The 27,237-nt window shown below is 42.3% G+C and overlaps 1 protein-coding gene across 1 annotated transcript; it reads right to left on the bottom strand.

Annotated features, from left to right (window-relative positions):
• Positions 1-107: 107 nt before the first annotated feature.
• LOC105703964 lies at positions 108-25,064 on the bottom strand. The gene is made up of 3 exons (XM_012432789.1): positions 24,080-25,064; positions 5,510-5,784; positions 108-1,493 (listed from the first exon to the last, which is right to left on the bottom strand). Exons 1-3 carry the CDS (start codon positions 25,062-25,064, stop codon positions 687-689), a joined length of 2,067 nt encoding a protein of 688 aa, XP_012288212.1. The 3' UTR covers positions 108-686.
• Between the last annotated feature and the right edge of the window lie 2,173 nt (positions 25,065-27,237).

Below are 27,237 nucleotides of genomic sequence, written 5' to 3'. Positions count from 1 at the left end.
AAACATCCAAATTTTGAATGTGTCAGGACAATGCTTAGATGATCACGAGTCATGTGTGAAACTTTTAGACAGTTCGATCCAATACCCTTAAAAAAAGTGTCTTATTCGCGAATGATTTAAGGGGGGTTTCACTTCACCTTAACCATCTCGGTTTGTCACATTCCTCTTCGTTTTTCTCGGTCTACGAGACTACATGCTTTTTTGCATTCATACTTAATACGATATCAATGTCTCTCCAATTCACTATTTTTCACGGCAAATGCAAAGTTTTATTTTACGCCTGTAATGGAATCGAGTTAGCGTCTCAGTCCCTCTAATTGTTTGTGTTATGCACATAGCGTTTTCGGTTCTAAAGCCCCGCGAATTTTTAATCTAATGAAACAATGTAATCCGAGGATGGAGTCGATACCACGTTGAAAATAGTCTCACCTTGTTTTGATTAAATAAACTCTCAATCACGTCTGAATTCATCGCTACCGGAATAATGAAAAACGGGCACTCGTAACGAGCAATGTTGCCGTACTCTCAACATATCGAAACATGCGAGTAAAGGCATTACATGAATGGTCCGTCCCGATTTCCCTCTGTTTCTGTACCCTATATTTTGGCAACGTTGAGTGTTACGTGACAAATCATTCTTTCGAACTTCTTAGATAATCCTTGCTCTCGCTCATGGAAGGCATTAGTCAGCTAGAAGTCTCCGAAGGCGCCATCTCCTCGCTCTCGTTGACCTGGAGAGCGGATTGCGGAGAGGCCGGTTCGTCGAATTCACGAACGTTGCTCTCCAGCGGCTCGCCCTCCAACGACGTAGGAAACATAACCGCGGGAGCAAAAGCTGGCTTAACTAAATCTACGTCTTTGGCGTCCTCGTTTGGCCTTTCGGGTGACGCAGTCTGTATCACTACACGCTCCTTGCTCACCTCGCGCTCGTTTTTTGCCTCTACCTTATCTAAAATAGCGGTCCGAGGTGCGCTTATGTCCTGGTTAACGTCGCACTCAGTCAGGAGGGAATCCCCCGTATTAAGGTCCCTGGTACTCTCGCGGTTCAACAAAGTGTATGGGTTTTCCGGCGAAAGGACCAGCCGTGTCTGAAGATTACACGAGTCGGCCGGGGTACTCTGGTCGGACGGCCGAATTCCAATTCCCAGATTAGCCGCCAGAGGGCCGCGCTCCAGCGTCACCAGGCCCAGACTTGCCGGAATGCGCGCGCCATCTAGTGGCGGTAGCATCCGGTTTGGTTCCGTTCCGTGTTCCGACGAGTTGCAGTCGGGCACCGACCCATCACCGGTCAGCATCGAGGTATTGGAATCGGAACTGCAGTCCACCGACTGCTGGTACAGATCCTTGTCTTTCGTTCCGATCTTCCCGCTATGTTTCGTCTTCTGTTGCATGGATTTCGGATTCATTTGATTCTTGTGCTCTGCCGCTTCCGCATTGCTTATATTATCTTGCTTTTTCCACTTGGTGCGCCGGTTTTGAAACCAGATTTTCACCTGAAATCAGAAATGTAGAATTAATATTTTAGCAGAAATATGGTCGTTTCACGGTAATACATTGTGTAAACGAGAGAAAATAGGCATTTGTAGGACACGCGTGGAGTTTTCAGCACGAAGCGAAATAGGGGCTGAATACCATCGGTCCCGCGGTTGGCAACTAATGCGCGTTATCGAGCTCGAAAGTGAAAATGATAAAGACCTCGGTAGGAAAACCGTAGAAGCCCAATTTGTGCACGCGCAAGTATTGTTTCGCTCTCGCCGTTCTCCCCGATCAGAAATCCATTACATTTCGGACGCTGTACAAGCGTAGTGTACTAGAAACTCGTTACGCATAGTTCTAAACGTTTATTTAGTCAACGCTCAAGCCACGTCGTAAGATCACCGAAGTTAAGCGACATCGGGCGCGGTCGCCTACCCTACTTATATATTATAGATTATTATGAAACTTATTTTTACTACATTTTTTGTGCAGATTCAAAGCCTACCATCTCTTTCAGACCCCATTTGCTCTTAATGTTATAAAAACAAAAACTTCTGAAATCCCCATGGAAACACTTCCGTGTAAAATACTTCGCAGAGTACAATATTTTATTGTTACACTTGGAAGTTCTAACGGGCGCAAACGATCGTGTTTGTTATACGACTACCGACATTCGTACCACATTAAATGGTATAATAGTTTCAGAATGTGTGACGATTGTTTAACGGGCCACGCGTGCATAATGATGCACATAAGTGGTCGATAAGTAGGTGGTTGGATGTGATTGTGGTTGGTGGGTGGAAGCGGCTATCAGATCCATTACAGACAATCAGAAGCAATCCGCGCCGGCAACTCAGTAGTTCTGTTCTTATTGCACTGGCTTGTGCGCGTAATCTGTCTCATCCTTTACACATCCTATGCATTATCGTGGTTGTCTATTTTCCTGAATTACCTACCAGCTTCTTGGCTGTAAAATGCAGCACCCCGATCAACGATTAAGTCACGGTACAGCTTTTGCCCAATATCGTACATCATTGATCAAAGTTAGGCAATCAAGTTTGGCTCAGATATGGAATGATAACAGCGATTTTAGTAAGGGCGGACTTATTTGCAATAGTTGGGCCACAATTGATGCCCAAGTTCCGATCGCGGACAGTTGATATCCTCGAATCGGAATCGTTTGCAAATCTTGCCACATGATTATTCTCGGAGGCTGGATAAGACGTGCAAAGACAACAGAGTTTACTAAGGCTGACAATCATCTGCTACAGTTTTGCTATTATCAAGCCACTACTGGTCTAGTATTGCCACAATATTATTAATATAATTTACGTCTCGGCGGAGACCGGAAGGAGCAAATCGGATTCAGGGCCACGATAACGTGACATGATAAGATTGGGAAACGGAAGTAATCATCAAATAAATCTCACAAAGAATCAATGTTATAAAACCTAACCCTTTATCTTTAGCTTTACAAGAAATGTAATATTTATTTATAATTTTAAGGACGAATCCGATCCTCTTTTCATTTTCATTTTCGTCTAAGAATACGTTCGTGCCCGAGATTTCATGGTGTGCAATTAATACCTGACTTTCTGTTGATCGGTACTTTCATTCACCATTCCTAACCTTTCATGAATAGTGAAATGGATTTCGCCGCTGAACTTTCAGCCTATTACCAAGGGTTTCTCCTAACCTTGCGAGTGAACTTTATTCCATTTTGACAGCTCGGACTGCACTTGAAAAGTTCATAGTAATGCAGCACTTATACTGAAATTCACCCCGTGAGGGGCGCCGTCGAATGTCGTACAAGTCGTATGAAGGTTGGTCTATCATACGCCCAACGCTTGTTGGACTTCCTCAGGCCCTAAAGAAGGAGATGTAGGGCGTGGAGTAAGTGGCCCTGGCCGCTATGGCCATCCTAGCATTACGAAGCCTACCCAGCGACCGGTTGAAGCCGGCGCCATTGTCCATTTCGATCTTAGCTGATTTCCGATGTGTTTCCGAATAAAGATTTTCCCGTTCGCGCTAATTACCATTACCGTCCCGATTTCGTGCATTTCGCGAAAGCCACGTGCATGTACCGATCAGGCAGCGGCACTTAGGGGTCAAAAAAAGGTCCTCCCGAGGAGGGCGTCGTGCCCTGTGACCTACTCCAGCCGTGGAGTAGGGTCAGTTCTCGTATACATTCCATTACCCTGTTTTCTCCCTATCCAAGTGAGCTTTCGCTAGGGTGTTGTACCCTATGATCGGCTCCGAGCAGTGTGCCCAATTCGCGGGTCGTGTCCCTGTAATTTCGATTATTTTTTGTAATAAACTCCCGAAGGGATCGTTCACCGTATATCCGCGTTTATAATTTATTTTCCGTAGTTTCCCGTCCCGTGGACCCCGGAATCGTATCGTATCTCGCTGCCGTCCCGTGAAGGGCCGCAAGGTCTTCCCGGGGCTGCGTAGCCTGGAAGGTCCTGTCGACCGGGCCGGGTCTAAGTGCTCGGGCAGTGTTAGGTCCCTACCTAACGTTTTATTTTAAGTAATATTAAGAAAGAGACTAAGCAACGCGTCTCGCGCTCCAAAGCGCTCCTGGAGACATGCTCTCCCTCGTTCTTATCTCCCCTTTGTTTATCCGAGTACTTCCGCACCCCAAACTAGATGACAGCCCTGGGAAACGTCAAACATTCAGATTCTCTGGAAAAAGACACTTTCCACCTGTTTCCCCTTCGACCTGTCCCCAAGCCAATCACATGAGACATTTCCCTCCTCAATCTTAAAAACCCACCAATAAGCATCCTCCTCCGCGCCTAGGAACATCCTAGGTCAGTATAAAAATGCCCGCTCCGAAGGGCTCGCTCTCTGATCTACCGAAGTTTGAACTGTCTCCATTCTGTAACCTGCGTGCGAGGCACCTGTAACTCTCGGCGAGCGCTGGTTCCCTTGAGTTGACCGAGTCTACGAGTCGTTCCTGTAAAACCAAGAGGCATCGAAAATAAAGTATCTTCGTTACTTTGCTCGACGAGGTCTTTGACTGGTTTCAACCATCTGGAAGCGAGTCCCCAAAAACAAACTCACGAGGCACGGTCCGATCGACATCCTCGGGTAGTCGCTATCACTGCTCCCGAGTAAACGATTCCCGATCTAACAGCAGCCGGGCAGAGGGATTCCGCACTTAGAGCCCTTAAAGAAAGCGGAATTCCGGACAGGTCGAAGTACGGGCTTGACCTCTACCATTCGCAATCCACAGGGCGTACGACTGTTCGTCGATAAGGGAATGAGTAATTCTCGTCGCAGTACTTAATTTACTTAATCCGATCTGCCTAGCCACTCATTGTTTTGGGAGTTACGGTACAATGCGATACAACAAGATACAACGGTAAGGGGCACGACATAAGAGAGCAGGAGAGAGTTTCCTTCGACGATACTCCCGAACTGATTTGATTCGGTTATTAAAATTTCTACGTATTTGAATCAAGCCGATTTGTACTTACTTTAATGAGCTCTATGTACTTAATTTATTTAACCCTAATTTTGTATCGTTCAATGATGTATTTACCTTGTTTAATTCAAATTCTTTGGTCGTTCCTTACCGAAATCTGTCTGGTTCAATTAATTTGCATTCGTTGATCGTCATGATTGTATTTGTATTCACCTTAATTAATTAAAATTCTTAAATCGTGGATGACCGACATTTGCATTTATCTTAACTTGTTTGAACCCCTTTTCTCTGGACTGTTATTAGAATTGGTATTCATACACTGAAATTGTCCACCAATTTTCAATTATGTGAACTTATGTTCATCTTAATAAAAATTTCGTTGTTGAACGAAGTTCATGAACTACTATACTTACACATGTATTTGCACGACATACGAATATCATATAATTGTCCAAGGAAATAATTTAATGTATAAAATCTGATTTCGTGCACTGTAAATCGCTGCATATTGTAAGAAATAACGAAAACATTCTAAATGTATGTTATAGAAATATTCCAAATAGCCATTGGTTGTATTTGAATAAAGAAGATATAAAATATAACCTGTGTCTCGGTGACGTTTAGTAGTTTTGCCATATCCGCCCTTTCGGACGAGCTCAGGTACTTCTTCATTTCGAATTGCTTTTCCAGTTCGAAAATCTGCCTCCCGGTGAATGTTGTCCTAGCTTTCTTCTTCTTCCTATCCGCTTCTATGGCGTCTTCTGGTGCACTGAGTCGTAGCTCCATGTTCGCCTTTCCAGACGGGAGTGACTCTTTCGCAACGGGCTCAACCCTTTTCCGCTTCCCAGGGGACGATTTTGAGACCGACACGGCGTTATCTGAAATGTGCGACATTTCGTATAAGTAGTTTCTTCGTAATTGTTTAGAGAAACGAACACATTATGAAACACAAGTAAGCTGGAACTTTCATTTCTTTTCATTAACTTGCAGCAAAATCGTGGAATAATGAATATCTTCTGGAACTACTATAAAACTATATAATGAGAATTTATATTTTATATTCCACTTCATTGTCACAAAGATTGAAACCATTAACGTTTAACATTATTTTAAATATTAAATCATTAACGTTTTCATGGAAGATTTCAATGGAAACAAAAAATGGCGGACAACATAGGAGGAAAATCGATCAATAATAATGGGTAACATTTGATCATTGGGTGCATTCAGAAGAGACAACTGTTGAGTGATCGGTTAGTGCTCACCTGCTGAGTGGATACGTTCACTCAACATGTTTACCGATCAGACCAATCAGATCGCATTTTCACCAGAAATCGCAACATGTTCCCAACTCATCGGTAACTGCTTTTCTCCTCTGAATGCACCCATTTAATAGTATGCTACGCATCGTATCTTTCCCTTAACGTGAGTTGTCCTTGTGATTGATTCTTCACTTAATATATCTATCAATTAGATAATAATTATGTTATTATACGTAACCCTTATCACTCCAAGAATATTAGAAGAGCGTTAGAAATTGGCAGCATTACTGCCCGTTGGAGTGATAAAGGTTTAATGGTTCCAGATAAAGTGCAAACTTCACTGAAGATTTCTCTATCCTTTAAAATATTGATGGATACGTATGTATGTATTCCTGAGGAAAATCAGTTAATACATTATTGAGGTTTATACAATGTTCAACCGGTGAGTTCCAAAAACAATTTATTCAATAACAACCGTCACGTTGTAATTATGTCCGGTGCATATTTTGATACACAATTTCATTTCACATTTATGCATTTTTCATCAATACCGATTTTAAATTACCATTATAATATTTAATTATCAAAAAGTTGTGAAATCCCCACCCAAAAACACCTCCGTGTAAAAAGTATTGCTAAGTATAGGGTTGCAAAGAAATCCTTTATAAAAAACACTGTTTCTATCCTACAATGAGTTTCTGCAATAAAATAGTTTCTTTGCAGAAACTTATTGTAAGACAGAAACAGTCATTTTTGGAAGAGTTATTTTTTGTGGACGTTTCATAAAAATATTAATTTTTGAGGAGGACTTTTTTGCAGAAATTTAATGTAGGTGAGAAACAGTGATTTTTGTAAATACAATATACCGTAACATGTTAATTACATTATTTGTTACATGATTCAATGAGTTTGTTAGTTTATGTTTTATTCTATCATCTACATAAGAAAATAATCTATAAGAATAACTCAATTACGTCAAAACATTGGTCTAAAAATATAGCGCAGTAACAGTGTAGCGATTCATTATGTCAGAATGTAATGTAAATTACAGATTACAACCAAGAATATTGAATCGATTATAATATGATAATACATGCGGTAAAGCATAAGATATGATATTAACACATTTTTTCATTATAATATAATGTAACTCATTTTTACTTAATAACAAATCTTGTTACATTATAACGCACTCTATAGTACACAACAAAACAGTTTGCCAACCTTATGTTGTGTTAAATAATTACATACAATACGGTATTAAATTGTAATTTTTATTATGTGAAATTGTACAATACACATGATAAAGTAGTGGCACAAATATGTTCATTTGTAATCTAATCCGTCACCTTTATTAATGTGAAAGATGTAATAAGGATCAATTACCTTAATTCACATTTTAATACCGAATATAGCATAGGGCAAAAAGAACTCGTAGTCATGGTTGATACAGCACTATCCTTGTTGAAAAAGGAATCGAAAAGGCCTGTACTATTTTTTCCCACAGTGCATAAATTTCCTGTAATAACTAGTTGAAGCACAGCCAATCGATCACGTTCCCGAACGGAAGGCATAGCGCAGAGGGCATCGGTAAGGCTGCGTTCGGCTGCCTGTGGCGGGCAGAAATACAGAAGATGGAAGGATGAATGATCCGTTAGCATCGCCATTAAGCAGAGAGTTACAGACGATAAGTAAATATTGAATGTACATTGAACTTGTACATTGTACTCTTAACCTTATTAATGTAATCATTTCCTGAATCGTCCTGTATCGCACATTCAAAAAGAATGTAATTTAAGGATTTCATTCAATTCCTAAAGCATCGTAAAACAAAATTCAATACCTCGCCAAATAAAATGTTTTCAAATTGAGTTTCTAATATTTTCATTATTTCATTACATTTAGTTTTTAATTATTATTTGATTAGATAAAATAGAAAATGAAATAGATTTTACAGAGATAACAAATAATGCACTATACATAAAGTAAATTTGATTTCGATACTTGAAAGCATTGAGATTTGAATCTAATACTCTCTTTTGATACTATCTTTAAGCGTACCATTTGCCATATTGCTCTTCGGAGCGAACCTTTCAGATATATCCATAATTGTATTTTTTAGACTCGACGTCGTGGCCTAGGTACCTTGGATATTTTTTCCCCAAATAATTATCTCCTGGTTTAGTAAGCATCCTGTAACAAAATAAGTTTTCACAAAGTATTGGTTTATATATTGAGTTAATTTTTGCATCGATAATTAACAATACTTATCTGAGAATCTGGATCACGTTTAGTTTTTATTCATTTTCCTTGGGCTCAAGAACAAAATTGTTTCTTCTGTCTCCAATAATTACTTTACGTCACAAAATCAGGGAGGTTATAACCTCAACCCGTCACCGAACATAACCAAAGGCCACAGAGTTTTGAACAATTTCTATCATTTCATGCGTTTTAGACTTTTAAATTTACATTTCGCCCTAATACACGTTGAAAGTAAGACTCAATGTAACAGTTTCGAAACCATTTTAATACACATCGTGAGCTATCTTCTATCGTTCATACTCATGGACTACCCGTGCCATGAAAATACGGCTCGAGGAACATCTCGACTTTGAGTGCGTCGGTTCGTAAGTTAGATTTTTATCCATGGGCGATTTCACAGGTGAGGAAGATGGCGACGACCGAATATAATCAAACTGTCTATACTGAAACTTTAATTGAATAACTACATCGATTCGGACGATATCGGTTTCAAAAAAGGAGAAAAATTCAATAAAGCCACTCGCGTCGATTAAAAAGCTTCTGGAATCTTCTTACAGTAGTTCTGGCCGTTTAAAGAAAAATTAAATGCCCATTAGAGCGACATTTAGAGTAAAAGAGGGTAGCGCTCAGTTGACGCCTGTGTCAATCGACCAATGTACAGTCAACGCCACTAAACTTCTCTACCGCGTCCCTTGATATTATCAGTCATTCTAGCTATGATATTTCTATTTACTCCAAAGCATTTGGAAGCTATTCAAGATTTTTGGCGACACGTGTATTGACCGTAATACGCAGTGAAGTCGATAGTACAAATACCTAGTGAATTAATTTCAAATTAAGGAGAAAGGTATTTACCACACGTTTAGGTAAATAAAAATAAAGTTAAGTATACGAATAAAGGTAGATAAAAAGGTAAAACGGTATTTATCCGTACATCTTGCTAAGAAAATACAAAAAGAATTAATAAGTGACCCATAATATAATTATGATTAAATGAACATTACTTGGATTCACAATTGCGACCCACATCAATACTCTCGTATATCGTTTATATTTATTTCGGTATATCATTTCGTGCGGGACATTAATTGACGAACATGTATCGAGAGTCAATTTATTCTAAAACGAAGCTATTAGGGCCATCGAGCAGTGGACATCGTAACGATCAGCGCAATGACGTTTGTCGTACCATCGGGAAGATTCCGAATTTTTTTTATTGTTGGACCCATGCGACACGAACGATGGATATACATGCGTGTACGTAAGCTGGATCGATACCTAAGCAACAATTGAACAACACCACAACTTTGGCACAATATTGTTCATCATTGGCCAAAGTTAGCCAACTATGCCTGGCCCCCTTTCCGGAAATGATAACAGCGATTTTAGTAAACGCGGACCCATTTGCCATTGTTGGGCCACAGTTTTGCCATCATCGAGCCATTGACCCAGCATTGGCACAATATTGACTATAATAAATGTAAACGTTGAAAAAATATGTCCCACAAATGTTATTTACAATTGCTTTTACCGAACTTAAAGACTCATATTTGACTTCTCTATTCAAATCATCCGAAAAAATTCATGTATATTAGGAAACGAAGATTCCTTTTTTTCTTCGATCGACGGACCGATCTCTTGGCTTTGTAGTTGGATACATCATCTCTCGGTTATCTAGACTAATATACGAACTCCAAAAACGTGGTGTTTTTTGTATCATTTTAATCGTGGATTCCAGATATTATTTCAAATTGTTTACGAACTACCGGTATTTAAATATCACCAAATTGCAAATATCAGTAAATTACAGTGATCAAGAGGAATAAAGTAAACTTCGTCTACTACTATTATTAAAGTTGAGTGAAAGTGAATATTTTTTGTTGGATATCAACCTTAATCACAGACTGCAACCAAATTTTGACCACGATTTTTCCATGATACGATAAACTACTAAAACTAAAATATACGTGAAATGTAACGGCAATATTGAAGCGAATGAGGTTAAAACGTTCTATCGCCACATTTTTTTTTAAACTTGTATAGTTAGCTCGACTTCGGCCCAAGCTTTTAACTTTAGCCAAGGATTTTACCGATGTCTTGCCACCAATTGTATGTCCAGAATTGGCCAAAACGTATGCCATAGAATCATATCATAGTTAAACTTCTGGGATTATTGTTTCAATGAAATTGGACCATGATTAAGCCAAGATTTTGCCGAAGAATGATTTAGCCTAGTACCAAATTTGGGCCTCGGATTTTTCAACTTATCGTTCATTTCTAAATTCGAATGATTGAGGTATTACCAAAGATGTTGCCGAAGTTGCGTCATCATTGTACGTCCAACTTTGATAGCCAATATTTTTTAAATTCCACCAAAGATATAAATATATTTACCAAAGATGTTACCGAAATTGTGTCATTATTGTACGTTCAACCATGATAGCCAATATTGATCCATACCTTGCCATAGGCTAAGTCGTGGCGGAACCTCGACGATTATTGGCTGAGTAGCTTATTGGACCAAAGGGCCATGTTTGAGGTTCGTTTTTGAAACTCGGTAGCGACCAATCCTGATCGTGCAGGAAGTACGCAGAGCTCTAACCCTAGTTTTATCGAACTCGTGGACTAGACGGGTGTCGGAAGAAATTCTAGCTTAAATGATAACTATCGGTAGACCTAGCGTTAAGGTGAAGTGAAACCCCCTTCAAATCGGTCAATTCGAATACAACACTTTTTTCTAAGGGTATTAGACCAAACTGTCCGAAATTTTGACACATCACTCCTGATCATCTAAGAATTGTCCTGACACATTCAAAACTTGGATTTTTGCAAAAAATTTTTTAACTCAGCCCAGACCAGAACCAAAATGGCGTCGATCACTCATATTTCTATGAATATCTAATTATCGAAGACTCTGATATGAGAAACGAAAGGGTCAGGACAATTTTACGACAATTAGGAACATTCTAGTAATCGATTAACTCGCATTTCAACGGGATAAAGGCAAAAAAAGTGATGTATGCGTTTCTATGCTAAAACCATGGGAATACGAGATCTCGGAGTGAAAATTTAATTGGTCTGGAAATCACAGATGGCGCAGGGGGTCCCTCTGCAGTCAATTTGGGCCCCAGAAAGCACGAATCCAGAGGATTTCTGGAGTTTTACTTCGATTTCTTTATAATTATTGTACGAAAGTGACATGTGGAGTATGCCATTTGGTACAATATCCAATATAATTCGACACAGCGGTCAATACAAAAACGAACGTCGGCAACGTAGGCATTTAGAAAAATCTTCTTTACCGACGTCGATCAAGTACCTCGACGTGTTTCACTTCACCTTAATAAGTCAACCTTTTACGAGCCCTCTCGATTCCAACAACTCTACCCCAGAAATCCTTAGAGGTCCTAAATAACGGTCTCGAGATGTTTGTTACATTGAACTCCAATCGTATACCTTGAGTTTAAGAAGACCCTTTCCTTTGTATAAATGCGTAGTTATCATTTACACGAGTCGACCCTGCGAGGAGAGAGAGGGAGAGAGACGGCACGACGCAGCTTCGATTTGTCGAGGCAGCTTACCACACGCAAAGCAAATTGACTCTCGTGTTATATTAAGTGTGACAATCGATTTTGTAGTTGGCTAGGCGCGCCGCGTCTTTGTGTCGGGGAAAAGCAACAGCGTACGCGGGGCTCGTTTAAAGAGCCGCCGCACTTCGGATTCCCAGCGAGGCATTTAAATCGAGGAGGGCTCCGCAAGAGCGGAGGCTCCATCGTGCGACTAAATCGATCCGCGGAACTCATCAGGGAGTCCGTAATATACCTGGCATGCCTTTGAAACATTTTAGGCGGGAACCACCTATTGATCGGTTTCACCGACTCATCCAATACAACGTAACCCTATCGCCGTCCCGTTACACGCGCGCGCGCGTGTGTGCGCGTGTGTGCGCGGGTGTGCGCGGGTGTGCACGGGTGTGCACGGGTGTGCGCGGGTGTGCGCGGGCCTGGGCGCCAGGAGGGGGCGAGGGAGTTGATATACCACCCAATTAACACCCCTAAACACGGTACTGCCGTTAACTAGGCAGCCAGTTGGCGCGCGAGAGGACGACCCGGTCTCTTTTGCGGAAGATGGAGCCCTCGATCAAACTTTACCGCCAACGTCGGATTTTCGCGACACCCTTTAAGGAGAAACGGAACCCCCTCGAGTCCGTTCATTCGAACAGGACCCTTCTTTTAAGGGTATTGTACCGAACCGTTTCAAACTTTGACGCATGACTCGCGAAGAGCTAAGAATCATCCTGCCACTTTCAAAATCTGGATTTCCCAGGGAAAAACCAACATGGCGCCTAGCTCCCACATTTCGATCAATATACAATTATTGAAGGCTCCGATATGAGAAACGATAGCGTCGGGACAATTGTACAACGATTATAGAACACTCTGGTAATCGACAAACGGGATAAAGGCAAAAAATGTCTTACGCGCTATAATGCTAAAAGGAAGATAACGTGAGGTCTCGGGTAAGAAATTTAGTTGGCACTGAAATCAGAGATGGCGTAAGGCGGCACTCGGCAGTCAATTAGGGCATCAAAAACCACGCATCCAGGAGATTTACTTCTAATCGAATTTACAATTATTGCACGGAAACGACGTATCGATTATGCCGTGTCGTGTATACCTAAAATACCCAATATAATTCTACACGGCTCTCGATATTGATACGAACGTCGGTAAGGTAGGTATTTCGAACGATCTTTTCCCCGACGTTGATCAAATTTCTTGACACGTTTCGCTTCATCTTAAAAGGCCAAACTCCATTCGTTCAGCGTTGCGTGTGCGCGCGCTCGAACGAAGGACGCAACGGCGGAATGATCGCTAGAGATAGAGAAGGAGAGAGAGTATTAAACGTGTGTGGTTTGATGGAGGCACAAACGCGCGCACGCGCCGTCGTCTGACCTCCCCCCCTCTCTCCCTCTTTCTCTCATATACAGAGTGTCTCGATTCGCCTCCTATGGGCTTCTTTGTTCCTCGCTTACGATATCGGGCAACTTGTTACCTTCGACTTTGTCGATCCGCTCGTGCCCTCTTATCGATACGCGTTCGGCAGATATACGCACCCCTGGTCTCGCTGCCGTTTGATTCGCCTTTCGTTACAGTTGGATACTTACAGCGCTCTCGCAGCCACGCCACACCGTGCTCTCCCCTCCCGCGCCTCCTTCACCTCTTACCCCTCACCCCTTATCCCTTATCCCGCACCCCCGACCCGACCCTCGTCCGACCATCGCTCTTGCCCGTTTTCACTTTAATGCCCGCTCTCGGTTAAAATGAACCGTCCTATCACCGCTAAATCCGATCCTTAGACGGCTAATTTATTTCTTATAAAGTGATGCCTGAGACTGCGCCCTACCAAGGGACCCTCGTTCGCGAAAGCACGAAAGAATCTTCGCTCTTGCGAGATCGCTCGTGTTTCCGATAACGATCGCGTGGATTTCGGATAGTCAGCCTCGCGCTGGAATGTCCGGCCGAACACGCTGTCCCCTGGAATGGGCATTTGCGCCGGATTTGCAGCGGACGAGTATGCCTATAGATACGAATCTGCGGAGCGTTTTGCTAATGGGAAAACGATGCTCATTTACCTTTAACCCTTTCGTTACCTTGGACGGGATATCTCGCGACCCGATACTGGCCGATTAACGCTTTTGACGAGATATCTCGCGATCCGGTAGTAGCTGTATTTATTTCTTCCTTTTAGCTATACGAATAGAATTAGTTATAAAATATATTCATCTAGAATGTCAAAATATTGGTGCTAGAAAGCTAGATTATCGTCAAAAGCGTTAATCCGCTACTACCGGATCGCGAGATATCTCGTCAAAAGCGTTGATCAGCTACTACCGGGTCGCGAGATATCTCGTCAAAAGCGTTGATCGGTCAGTATCGGGTCGCGAGATATCTCCTCAAAAGCGGTGATCGGTCAGTATCGGGTCGCGAGATATCTCGTCAAAAGCGTTAATCGGCCAATATTGGGTCGCGAGATATCTCGTCCAAGGTAACGAAAGGGTTAAGCGTGGGCACTTCTCGAGGGGTTATATGCAGTTGTCGTAGGCGAAATTCAAGAAGTCTTTTTTCATAACTAAAATGTATTTTTTTTATCGAAAACAGAGCGTGATTTCATAGTACAATTATTGAACTTAACGTATCATTTTTTTGTCAAGATATATTAAAAAATTGGCGAGGTACGGCAATTCTCAGAAAAAGTTTTTTTTTGTGGGGACCACGATATCTCAAAAAGTATTTCACCGATCGGCGTCAAATTTTTAGGACTCATTCTACACACGGAGGGGTGCCGAATGAACGAAGGATTTTTTGGAATTCCGATATTTACCAAAATGGCAGAGGTTTTCCTGAAAAATCACTTTTTTCGTCTTATAACGTTTTTGTTTGTCCTTAGTAGAGCAGCAAGTTTTCATAGAAAAAAAGAATCCTAAAATTTTGTAGCCGATCGGTGAAATACTTTTTGAGATATCGTGGACACCGCAAAAAAAAAACAACTTTTTCAGAGAATCGCTATACCTCGCCAATTTTTAAATATATCTTGACAAAAAAATGATGTATTAAGTTCAATAATTGAACGATGAAATCACGCTCTGTATTCGATTAAAATATGCATTTCAGTTATGAAAAAAAATTCTTGAATTTCACTTATGACAACTGCATATAACCCCTTAATTATAGTGAATATAGAGTGAATATATAGTGAATATAGAGTGAATGACACTAAGGGAATCAACGTACGAAACGTCTTCCCCAAACACTGGTCTCATAGTTGTGAGTGCGGAAGGGAAATCTGGTCCACCCACTGGTGGACATCGCACGACCGCACTCAAGGGGCCAGGTGGACTGGGCGGGCATGACCCGGCCCAATCAAAAGGTTCTACAAAGCTCAATGTACAGAAATTGCACATATAGTCCAAGATCTGTGGCTTACAGTAATCGCTTATCACCCTACTCCAAACACGCTACTCAGGTTCATCCCGCTTGTACACACGATAAACCCGCTGGTCTATGACAACACAACAAAACTCAACTCAACCGAACTTCTTCTCGACATCCTTATAAAACTGAGGTCATATTCTAAACAGGGGGGAGTGAGTCCCCGCTGAGCCCAGGCTCTAAATTCAACCCCTTCCAATGGCTCCCCGGCCAGTTATCATTGTGGCCATCTCACAGTCGGCCATCGTCTGATAGGATTTACCTCATTCCGACGTACTAAACTTCGTCACGGCCATCGTCTGATAGGACCACGTTGTCTTCGCCGCTGTCACTATTGGTATCATGCGAGACTCCTCCCGATGGAAGCCATGGTTTCATCCGATCCACAGCAATGATTCTCTCATAGGTGCCATGCCTGGTCATGCCGCACAACAGCTTTGAAGACCCTGGGTCCACTAAAAGGGGACTATAGTTTCCAACTGGTGCCGGTGCTGATGAGGTTATTCTCTATCAGGGCCAGGTCGTTCTCCTTGTACCGGTGCGGTCGCTTCCTCTTCTTGTCATGAGCGGCCTTCTGGGTTGCTTGTCGTATTTCCATGAGGTTGTTAATGATGGTTAGAATCTAGGTGATCGCATTTTGCCAGAGTGTGTCACGTTCGCCCCTGGGTTTGAATCCACACAACAACTCGCTTGGACTCCTGCCTGTGGACCCGTTAGGCATGTTGTTCATCGCAAACTGTACTGCTCTAACTTGGTCATCCTACAGATCCTCCTCCAATGTCTATGCTAGAAGCGCCCCCAAAATGGGCCGATTTAGTCATTCAACTTGCCCATTGCCTGTTGTCTTTGCTACTGCGTTGAGCACACGCTGGACATCGTTCTGCGTGTAAAACTGTCGAAAACTCTTCGACATAAAAGCGCTTCCTTGGTCAGTGATTATTGTCCTTGGTAAGTCGTGGGATGCAAAAATGCCCTTAAAGTAATCTATCAAGTGTTTCGTTTTCGTTGATTTTGCCGTTCGGAGGAAAGCGAACTTCGTGAAGGCATTAATCCCAGCAATAATGAACTTGTTACTCCGTTGACTCTTCGGAAACGGTCCTAGATGGTCTATGTGGAGAACCTGAATGGGATGCACTGTCGTCGGGATGGGGTGAAGATAGCTGTCCTTTTTGCCCGCCGTCCGTTTGTTCTACAGGCAGGGTATGCAACAGGAAATGTGACGTTCAACATACTGTCGTATCCTAGGGAACCAATAATGCTCACACAAGCGGCGTAGTGTGTTCTCGACTGCGAAATGTCCAAAATCATCGTGTGCAGCCCTCACAACCTCATGTCTCATTCCCTTAGGAACCACCCATTGAGCGGTAATCCTATACACTCGACCATCGCGAAGGGCATAGTTTTTGTAGATTTGTTTGTCAAAGTCAGATACCTGGCTCTTCGATCATGTTTCCCGTATCTGTCGGGTCTTATCGTGAGTTAATTGACTAGACAGCACTGAGTCAGCCCTGTTCAATCCACATGACGACTTCAGTCTCCGAGGTGGAATCACACAATCCAGGATTGTAACTGAGAGCATCGGTATAATTCACCGATCTCCTGGGCGGTACTTCACCGTAAACTTATACTCTAGTAACTGCAACTACCACTTCGCAATCCTTGGTATAAGCTGCTTCTTTTCATTTGTAGTTTTGAGAGCGTTGCAATCGGTTACCACCGTAAATTGAACTCCCAACAGATAGGAACGGAATTTCCTCAAGCTTTCCACAACAACTAGTGTTTCCGATTCATATGAGCGATATTTCCGTTCACTATCTGTGGTTTGGAGACTGTAGTATGCCATAGGGTGTAGACGCTGCTCCTCCTGCATCTGCAGGAGGTTGCCCGCTAACCCCAGTGCTCTGACGTGTGTGGGAACCTAAGTTGATGCGGTCGGCTCAAACAGTACCAATGTTGGATGCGTTATCAGTGCTTTTTGCAACTCTTTAAATGTCAAAGCCTCTCGCTCACCCCAACTCCAACGGCTTTCCTTCCGTAATAGAGTCGTCAATGGTCTGACAATGATGGCGTAGTCCCTACTGAAGTAACGGAATTATCCCGTCAGGTCGAGAAACTGTCTCACTTGTTGGATCGTTTTCGAAACCGGAAATAACCCCACCACATCAGTCTCCTGTCTACCTGGTCTCACTCGGCCTTCCTCAATCTCATAACCCAAAAAGGAAACGGACGTCATAAGAAAATAACATTTCTCGATGTTCAGAGTCAACCCCTCCTTCCGAAAAACGTCAAGGGTTACTCTAAGGTTTCGGAGAGCCTCGTCCACGGTCCGTGCGTGCAGTAAGACGTCGTCTAGGTACACTGCCACAATTATTGGCACTGGTCGCAGCATCTTGTTCATAAACCTGTGCAATACTCCAGGAGCGTTGGTCACCCGAGAAGCACTCGATTGTATTCCTATTGTCCAGACAGGGTGACGAAGGAGGTATATTGTTTGGAATTTTCTTCCAACGGAATCTGATGGTTGCAAGCACAATCGTTGAGCTTTGCTAAACCTTGTGAAGGTATACGAGCGGCCCAAGTCAACATACGCTATCGAGGGATGGCCATTGACTTGGATGTCGCCGGAAAATGTTTGGTTCTGAATCTCCGTCGTGGCGTCTAGCTATCCAACCGTTCTTGATTCCATAAGTTTCTTCATTACGTGGCAACCAGCTTCTAGGTGACCCCATCGACGGCAAAAGGTACACCTCTTACAGCTTTATGACCTGGCGTCCCACATATGAAACACGTAATAACATATTCGACCCTAGTACGTGATCTTTTGTCATTTACCTCGGAAGCGGACCTTGATAATGGCTGATTCCTCGAGGTGCTAGGCATGTAAGATCTATCCAGTCGACTCTCTGAGTCTCTAGAGATAGAAATAGAGCTCTTCCGGGATTTCGTGATTGCCTGGCTTTGCACCAGATTTCACTACCTCGTCCTCAAGTCCCCCGATGACACACGACACAGCGTCCTTGCCGAATTTTTTCCCATTGGTCAAAAGTGGTTTTCTTATAGAAATATTCAGCGTAGCTCTCGTTTGGACGCTTTCGCTGGAGCATCAATTTCCCAAGAGTCTGTTGAAGGTCTCGCGCAGATGGGAACGCAAGCTGAAACTTATCCTTCCATTCTTACCAGGTGAAATGTACAGTGGGAAGTCCCTTGTACCATACCTCGGCGAGGCCACGTAGTTTAGCCAGTGCCACATAGATGGTTATGTTTTCGGAACATCCAAAAACCTCGCTTAGCTCATCCACCTTGCGATACCAATCCTTTGAAGCTTGCTCCCGGTCTGCAGGATCAAAAATCGGAACAACCTCGCCTCTCGCCGATTACTAGTATACAAGTAGATATCTGTTGCTGTTTGATATGTTCACCAAAGCTTCCGGAACGACAAATGAATAATTTCTTTCAGGTGGTCAGATTCCTGAATCATCCTCTGTTTTATAGTAGTTTAAAGATCCCTTGTTTTCAACGATAATAAATCTTAAATAAACGAAAGTATTCCTTCAGCTTGCTCAATTTTCCTTCGTAGCTTGGTAATGACCAACTACGTATACTTTTCGTTCATGGTTTAATATAGTTCATAGAATCGTTCAATTTCTATATCTTTTAACAATGATGTGTTTCGTAACTTTGAACTCAGGTTGATATTTAGAACGGGATTGAGCAGCTTAAATATACCGCCCATCATAGCCTTCGGAACATTGTTACTATTGAAATTATAATCGTAATTGAAAATTATAAACGCCTAAAATCGCATAAATAGGCAAAGTGGCAACTGCGTATGTAAAATGGCAAATTTTGAAGAGTTTCTATGAGGACGCGCTTCGCTTATCGTCGATTGTCAGCGGTCCTCGAGTAGTTGTCTGCGATTGCGAAGAGCGCAAACAGGCTATTGCGACCGAGCCGCGTTTTATTTTGAAGCGACTTCAAAAGAATAAAACGTCACGCTCGGTAACATTTCAATTATTAACTGTAACTGCTCGCGCGATATAGCTAATCGCGACCGCCCATCGCCTTGCCATTTTTTGTACGCCTTTCATTTCCTTCTTGCAATATTCACTTTATTATTAGTTTCTTTGATCTCCGGTTTACCTTTGTTGCGGTCTTCTATCGAACTGACAATGGTCAATGGAGCTCGGTAATCTGGACCGGTCGAATCGGCCTGTTCGACTCAACCGTTTCCCTCCGCGAGGAGTTTTAACTTTTCCCACCGAATCGCGGAAACGTACTGAATGAAACAATACCGAAAACTGTATTTAAAACATGGTTCGCACGTTTCAAATCCTTTTTCTTCCAACTGCTGAGAAGAATCACCGAGATAAATTATTGCTCGGGACAATATCGAGTTTATTAGAGGTGATAATTCCGCCCTGTTTCTTGTGATGTTGCGTTCGCTGTTAATGATGTTAAATAAGGGTGCTGAGAATAGATGAATCATTTTAATACACTGTTACCTCCCGCGTAACAGAACGTAACCTCCATACATCCTAGACAGAGGACGACTTAATCCTTTTTAATTAGACCTCGCGATCCCCGATTTCTTGGGACACCCTTCGAACCTAGTTAAATACTAATACTGCTTCGGGCACTTCTATTTTAACTCTTTAGGTCGAAGTCTTAATATTCACTGTACAGCACCTAGTTAAGGAATCCCGAAGCATAGGTCATAAGAATTGAAATATACAAAGCCTAGAGTTTAGATTACGATACAGTGGAACTTCCGCGCACGTGCAGACTATAAACTTCGGAGGGAGTTACAAACAATCAATGACCCCAAGAACCTTCTAAAAGCAATGAGAAACCAACTAATAAGGGACTTTTTCTCCCATTGGACCTTTGCACTTCCCCCGCCGAAGTTTCAGTCCTCGAACGCGGGGAAAAATTCAGTATTTAAACTATCCCAAAAAAACCTCTCGAGTTCAATCGTGCAGTTATTGTTACTCGACCGGACTCAATCAGAGGGATAGTTCTCACCGGCCGCTGCCCCAAACTTTTCGCTGGCCACAGGGAAGATTATTTCCACCCTATGATAGGTCGCTGCTGACCCGGACTGTCGTCAACAAGCGTCCACACGGTCCCAGGAAGGGACCCCCTGTCGGACCCGAACGAAGGTTTCGGGTAGGCTGTTGATGCCTCCACCATCGCCGGTGACCCCGTCCCGTCTGCGGGCTAGCACATCGGATACTCCCCACACAATGCGAGGTTCCAGGTCCACAAAAACCAGCGGACAAGGCGCGGCTAAGCGACCTGGCTCCTGGAAGGAGCCTTCCGAAACCAAGGTCTCTCCGTTGCCTCGCGGACGACACGACAGCTCCAGGGTATCGCCTCCACGGCCACTCAGGCTTCCCCACACACCGCTCGACAAGCCCGACGCCTCCTTGCACACTTAGCCCCGTAACCAGGACGGAGGGCCTCGAAGGGTAGTCTTCCTAATAGTTTTCGTAGCCGCGAATTGACTCACCCATGCCTCCGGACTGTCCGTGCAACGAGAAGTGCCACGTCCGTGACTCCAAACACTCCAAGACCACGAGTACCACACCTGCCACACTTAGACTCGGACCCAGGACAGTTTCTTCCAAGGTTAATTCCTCACTCCTTATTAACCAGCGCGCATAAGACTGGGTGTCACGAACCTAATTAATTTAATTAAAATAACAGCTTACTACTTAGTTCTTTCATTAGGGTATGCCACTCATTAGCCTTACTCCCGCCGGATTAAGCATGTGAACGAATCGCGACGTGGATAGAAATTTTTGAAATTTATTGAAATCTAAACGTTTTGTTAACTTACCTACCATCACATGAATTTGTAATGTGGTACTTGTCTTAGCATTATCTGCATAGTATATAATATTACAAGATTTTGTTGTAGAGATATATTATAGTGCTTCAAACCACGCTATCATGGATTCAGAGGAGATACTTGACGTGAAAAACAATAATTAATTTCCGCCCACGAAAAATGTCAAATCCTCTACAAAACTTTGGACACAAATTACATCAAGAACGTGTACAAAATCATTACTCCAACTGTTTGCTAGGCATCTTCATGCTGACAACAAATGACTGCCGACAACAGCAACGTCATTTAGTGTTTAATGTTTAAATGATACAAATGGTCCGTCTTCCCCCAAATTGTGCTATACCAGAACATCGCTTTTGGCCGACATGCATACAAATATTTGTACAGGTAACCCTCCTACAACACGGTAGATAGGTTTCTAGAAAATGCCGTGCTATGAAACCGTGTTATATAAGACTCAGAGCCAGGACAAAAAGGTGGGATTACGTTCCGAAAACCCATTAAAGACAAACATTTTTCCTTTTAATTCCACATAAGCAACTTCATTTTTATTAAAAATATAAATGTATGTATAATACAAAACGAAAAAAAAAAGAACAAGAAATATTATTTTCACGTAAAGGCACTATATTTTATTATTCCTTCCCGTCATTATTTTAAGGTAATTTAGGTTTTAAATATGTTAAACAAAAATCATGTTATCCAGTACTGTAGGAGTACAGGGTTGCCCAAAGGTTTTCGCAAGTTTCTTATTGTGTTAGAGCGAATCGGTGTTATATTGCCGTGTCGTAGGAGGGCTACCTGTATATGAATGCTCAAAACGTCACTTTTTCCAAAAATAATATGTATACTTACGAGAAAATACCCGGAGCAGTTCCAAAGTTAAAAAATAGTAATTCATAGTAACTCCGAAGTAACTTTGATTTACTCGTAGGTGGGTCACGGTGACTCCGAAAAAATAAGTTGCTTTCTACTGGACTGATTAGAAGCGACCGACGGATGTAATGATACAAATTCTTAGCATAGACGTCAAAACATCCCCCCTCCCCACACGTAACATTGTAGCAAAAATGATCAAAGAGAGAACCACGTGCATGTTCTAGATTTAAGCAATGATGCACCCTCTTGAAAGGTCTGTAAAAATTACAAATAAACAAATACAAGATGATATTCTTGCTGAATAAAGAAGGGCCATGAAAAACTCGCAAGTAAAAATTGCAACTAAAAATGTAAACATTTTTCTTCCAAGTCGAATATGCAACCAAAAATTTCAACAATTTTTCAGCGTACATCTTTATACGTTAAGTACTACGATTTTTTCATAATTTTTAACGCTTTAATAAAAAAAAGTTATTAAATGAAAACTAAAAATCACATTTTCACCTCTAACTATCGTCACAACAAAGATGCAGCGATGAATCTTCAGTAAACTTGTTTATTGGTAACAAGTTAATAACTAATTTGTACTACGTTTAATTTGGTATAGGGCCACTTTTCATATGTTTATGCGGCTACACCCTTTTCGATAAAGAATACATTTTTTAATATTTTCTCCGGTTTTTTATGATGTTTTTGTAATGCCACTTAATTTATTCACGAACTTATTAAACAAGCCCAGAGATGAGCTTATGTCTTTAGAATTGCCGTTATTAATCGAATGAATTTGGAGACTCGATGGACTCCCTACCAAGGCTTAGAGTTGCAAATTAAAATAGCGTTCTTTTTAAATATCCACGATGAACACAATACAAGTCCCCAATAAGGTAAAAATAAACGATATACTGATAGATGATAAAATTATCCTGCAGATAAAAGTTTTAAAACTGCTTTTGTCCTCGTATTTTTAAGGGGTTATATGCAGTTGTCAAAGGCGAAATTCAAGAATCTTTTTTCCTAACTAAAATGCATTTTTTAATCGAAAACCGAGCGTGATTTCATAGTACAATTATTGAACTTAATATATCATTTTTTGTCAAGATATATTACCAAAATTAGCGAGGTACAGCAATTCTCCGGAAAAGTTTCTTTTTGCGATGACCACGATATCTTAAAAAGTATTTCGCCGATCGGCTTCAAATTTTTAGGGCTCATTCTATACACGGAGAACTGCCGAATGAACGAAGGATTTTTCGTAATTCCGATTTTTATCAAAATGGCAGGGGTTTTCCTGAAAAATCACTTTTTTCGTCTTATAACATTTTCGTTTTTCCTTAAAAAAAACAGCGTTTTCATAGAAAAAAAAAAGAATTCTTCGTTCATTCAACAGACCTCCATATGTATAATGAGCTCCAAGAATTTGTAGCCGATCGGTGAAATACTTTTTGAGGTATCGTGGTCACCGCAAAAAAACATTTTCAGAGAATTCCTGTATCTCACCAAATTTTACATATATCTTGACAAAAAGAAATTATATATTAAGTTCAATAATTGTACCATGAAATCACGCTCTGTGTTCGATTAAAAAATGCATTTTGGTCACGACAAAAAATTCTTGAATTTCGCTTATGACAACCGCATATAACCCCTTAAAGTTCTACTATAAAAAGGCCTACTATAAAAAAAAAAAGCATTTTGAGTGACGGTGTGACGTTGATCGGATATCCTTACGTCAAGAAACTCGGTAGAGTTCCGAGCCAAATACACATTTGAGCGAGGAAATCCCAGCGTCGAGTGCTGAGTAAAAAAGCCTGTATTCAAGGAGTTTAATAAAATATTCAAGTTCCACCTCCGCAGGGTAACGATATGTTCCAGCGTGACATTTACTTTGATATAAAAAACAGTTTTCACAATTGCATAAAAATCTTACCCTTCGAAGGAGTTCTGGCCCGCTTCCTGGGTAGAGCGAGTGACGTCTCATCCGCGGGAGCCTTGCCATTTTGCAGGTACGACTGATGCGTGCCTCGGTGAGGTACGTAATGAAGTCCGAGCGAATGGTGATGCAGGGACTCCAACTCGGGTTTTCGGAAAGTCAGGGGAAGCATCTTGGAATACACGGAGGATTCATTCGCGTCGAAGGAATCGCGAGGGCTTTGAGTCCTGGAGGTGGTGCTGAGATTGAGTGGCCGCTCGTCCTCCTCGCCAACGGATACGATGTCTTCCAACGAGGAATGCTCGGTCTTGGCGATCTCGTGGCAGTGGTGGATCGATTGTTTCAAGATGGACACGCTACGGTGCAATTTCGGGGACAGACTAGCATCCGAGGACGGTGACCTCAATGGAGTCGCAGGGCTGGGGGTGCAGGCCTGCGACTTGAGGGATCCCTGAATGGAATTTGGGGTGTGTATCGACAATGGCGAGTACAGGGCCAGGGACGTTCGAATCAAAGGATTCGCGTTAAGCCTCCTGGGCGTAGGCGCGAGTATCTTCCCACCACCCATACCGTTGTGGTCGTTCGTATTTCCATAGGTTGCTCCGACTTCGCCCTTAACGATAAACTTATCGTTATCCGAAGACTTATTCCAGCCGAGGATGTCGCCGATCCCATGGGGCGTAGGCACCCTCGGGGGAACCGCGTAAACGTGGTTGTGCCACGAGTTGATTCTTACCGTATTCGTAGCGGAATTGGCAGCATTTGCGTTACTTCTGCAGCTCAGCAGGGTATTCCGATAAGTCGGGGCACCGAGAGCTTTACCAGGCTCCGGCAGAACGTCCTCCGTTTTGTCATTACCGCCATCCGTTTTTCGACCGTTGACGTCGCTCTCGTCCACGGATGATTTCAACGATTGTTGCCCGTTCGTCCCTGGTTCTTCTCGTTGATGCCAGTGCTCCGATTCTTGCCTTTGTTGCTGCATAATTCAACGTTACCGTCCAGGATCCCGATCAAGGAGGCGGTTTGCGATTCGACGTTACGATTACGCGGTAAAGAGGTGTTTAACCTGCGAGAATCTTCCCGCGGTCTTTAAATCAACTTCCATCCATCCGATTTGCCTACGGGATTAAAATGCATAATTGACGACACGACAAGGATCACTTCCCAATCGATCGCCGCCTCTCCTGCGGTGTCCATCTTCGCGACATCAATTCCCCGGAGTATCTAGCATCAATCGCATCCCGGAGAATATCGTCCGCAATCCCAAATAGAACGCCGTTAAGTCGCCCCAATCGGCATTCTACAAGTCGCCAGGGCATTAATTGCTACTCTGTCCCATTAACGTTCTTTTTATGTAATGGTGATGACATTTTTATCAAACCGATTATTACCATCCTCCGGTGTTTGGGTGTAACGTTAGGTTTTATATGGAAATGAATCCTTCCTTATGAAAATGAGATATCGTGTGCTTAGAGTGCGAATAAATAACCCGTAATTTCTTTAAGAATGCCGTATCAATTTTTCGGTTGATGGCGGCAGTTCAAGCCCATTAAAAAATGAAAGGAGTTCAAGTTGATCACGCTTTATATCTGATTCTTCAATTGAAACTTCGTACATTATTCTTCTTTCTATCGACGGTAGTTTTTTTAGCAGGTCAGCTTGCTTTTTTATCAAAGACTGAATGTATTTCTAGGCAAGAATGGATCACTGCTCATATTGCACGTTAAACGATTTTATTCGCACCATGAACGGTTAAAATTTAATTTTTGCAAATATTTAGCGATAATCGGTAATACCATCTGCAAGGCAAATAACTTTTCCAGAAAAAGAGACTTTTGTGGTCAACGATTCAACGTCGAGACCATCTCATTTGTTAAATGCAGTTTCGTACAGGTAACGCGTTGTGTACGCAACGGTAATGGACATCCGCAAACTGCTTATCTTTCTCCGGTTAGTTTGTATTCCATCAAATTCTGCCAGGAATTTTGATATTACTGTCATAAACCATTATAGTTAAACTCGGAATGTGGTCGAACAAAACTTCATTCACCAGCGTACGTAACAGCAATTCCCGTTCCCACGATACAAGGTACTTCTTTGTAACGTGTGAAATTAAACTGAAAATACCGATATATTTCAAGCATTAAATACTTTAAATGCACATTTCGGAATAAACAGCCGTCCTTTTTATTCGAGAATGACGTTTAGCACCCAAAAAAAGCCAATTGCCGTCCTCCCGTTCGTTCGTACTTAATCGATTCCTAATTGAAGATTAGTACCCAGTTCCCGTCAGGTGATAAACAGTCTCACTTTCAACGCGAACGGGCAAGATTCAATTCCTTGTGATATTTAACGTCGATTAGGGAATGTTATATTCGCAGGAGGAAGAATTAGTTCGATTCGTTGATTCTTCTCCAGCGATGGACACACCAAACGTATTTTCGTAAGGTTAACACTTTGTGCGTTACGGTTATGAACGATATTTATCGGTGCGTCGACTATTGTCCTTTGGCTCGACCAACGTTTAATTAACTTTTAATCAAGAAATTAATCGTTGCCCCTGCACGTGGCAATCGGTTCTGTCGGGGATGCGGCATGCAGCGTAGAGTTCACGAATCAAGGACTCACTTTTCAAGGAAAACGGTGTTCATTAAGTGCGTCTTTGTCCATCCTCCCGAAACGTTCCGGCGTAAACTTCCATTGCACTAAGTTTAATTCAGCGCTTCACGCTCCGCAATGCCCTTAATACTTAATGATTATCTCGCACACGCGCATTATCACTCGAAAAAAGGTGATGGCGTCAACAATGACGCATTTCATCGGAAGTATGCGGCAGGTTTCCTTGGTTTTATTCAAAATCGCCAAGCATTTCGCGGCTTTTCTGTCCCTCCGCGGTGTCGTGTCCAAAACGAGAGCACTCTCCAGCTCGTTTGACGGTATCCGCCAAAGCGAGAACATTTGGTGGAGGCACCGCAAAAGGCGGGTCGTTCCACGCGAGCATCGAGTCTCGCGGTGAAATACCATTCCTCCGCTTACATATCCTCCGTACATTGAAACGCGTTAACGTCACATCATAGTAAACCGCCCCGACACGAGCGATTCGCATTACCCGGCGTCATGAGTAATCAAGATCCACCTCGACGGCTCGCCTCTGT

The sequence above is a fragment of the Orussus abietinus genome, unplaced genomic scaffold, assembly GCF_000612105.2.
Source record: "Orussus abietinus isolate OABI.00-Male unplaced genomic scaffold, Oabi_2.0 scaffold84, whole genome shotgun sequence".
In the NCBI taxonomy this organism is placed as follows: domain Eukaryota; kingdom Metazoa; phylum Arthropoda; class Insecta; order Hymenoptera; family Orussidae; genus Orussus; species Orussus abietinus.
The sequence above is the reverse complement of the archived record's forward strand: the minus strand, read 5'-3'. Positions and strand labels throughout refer to the sequence as shown.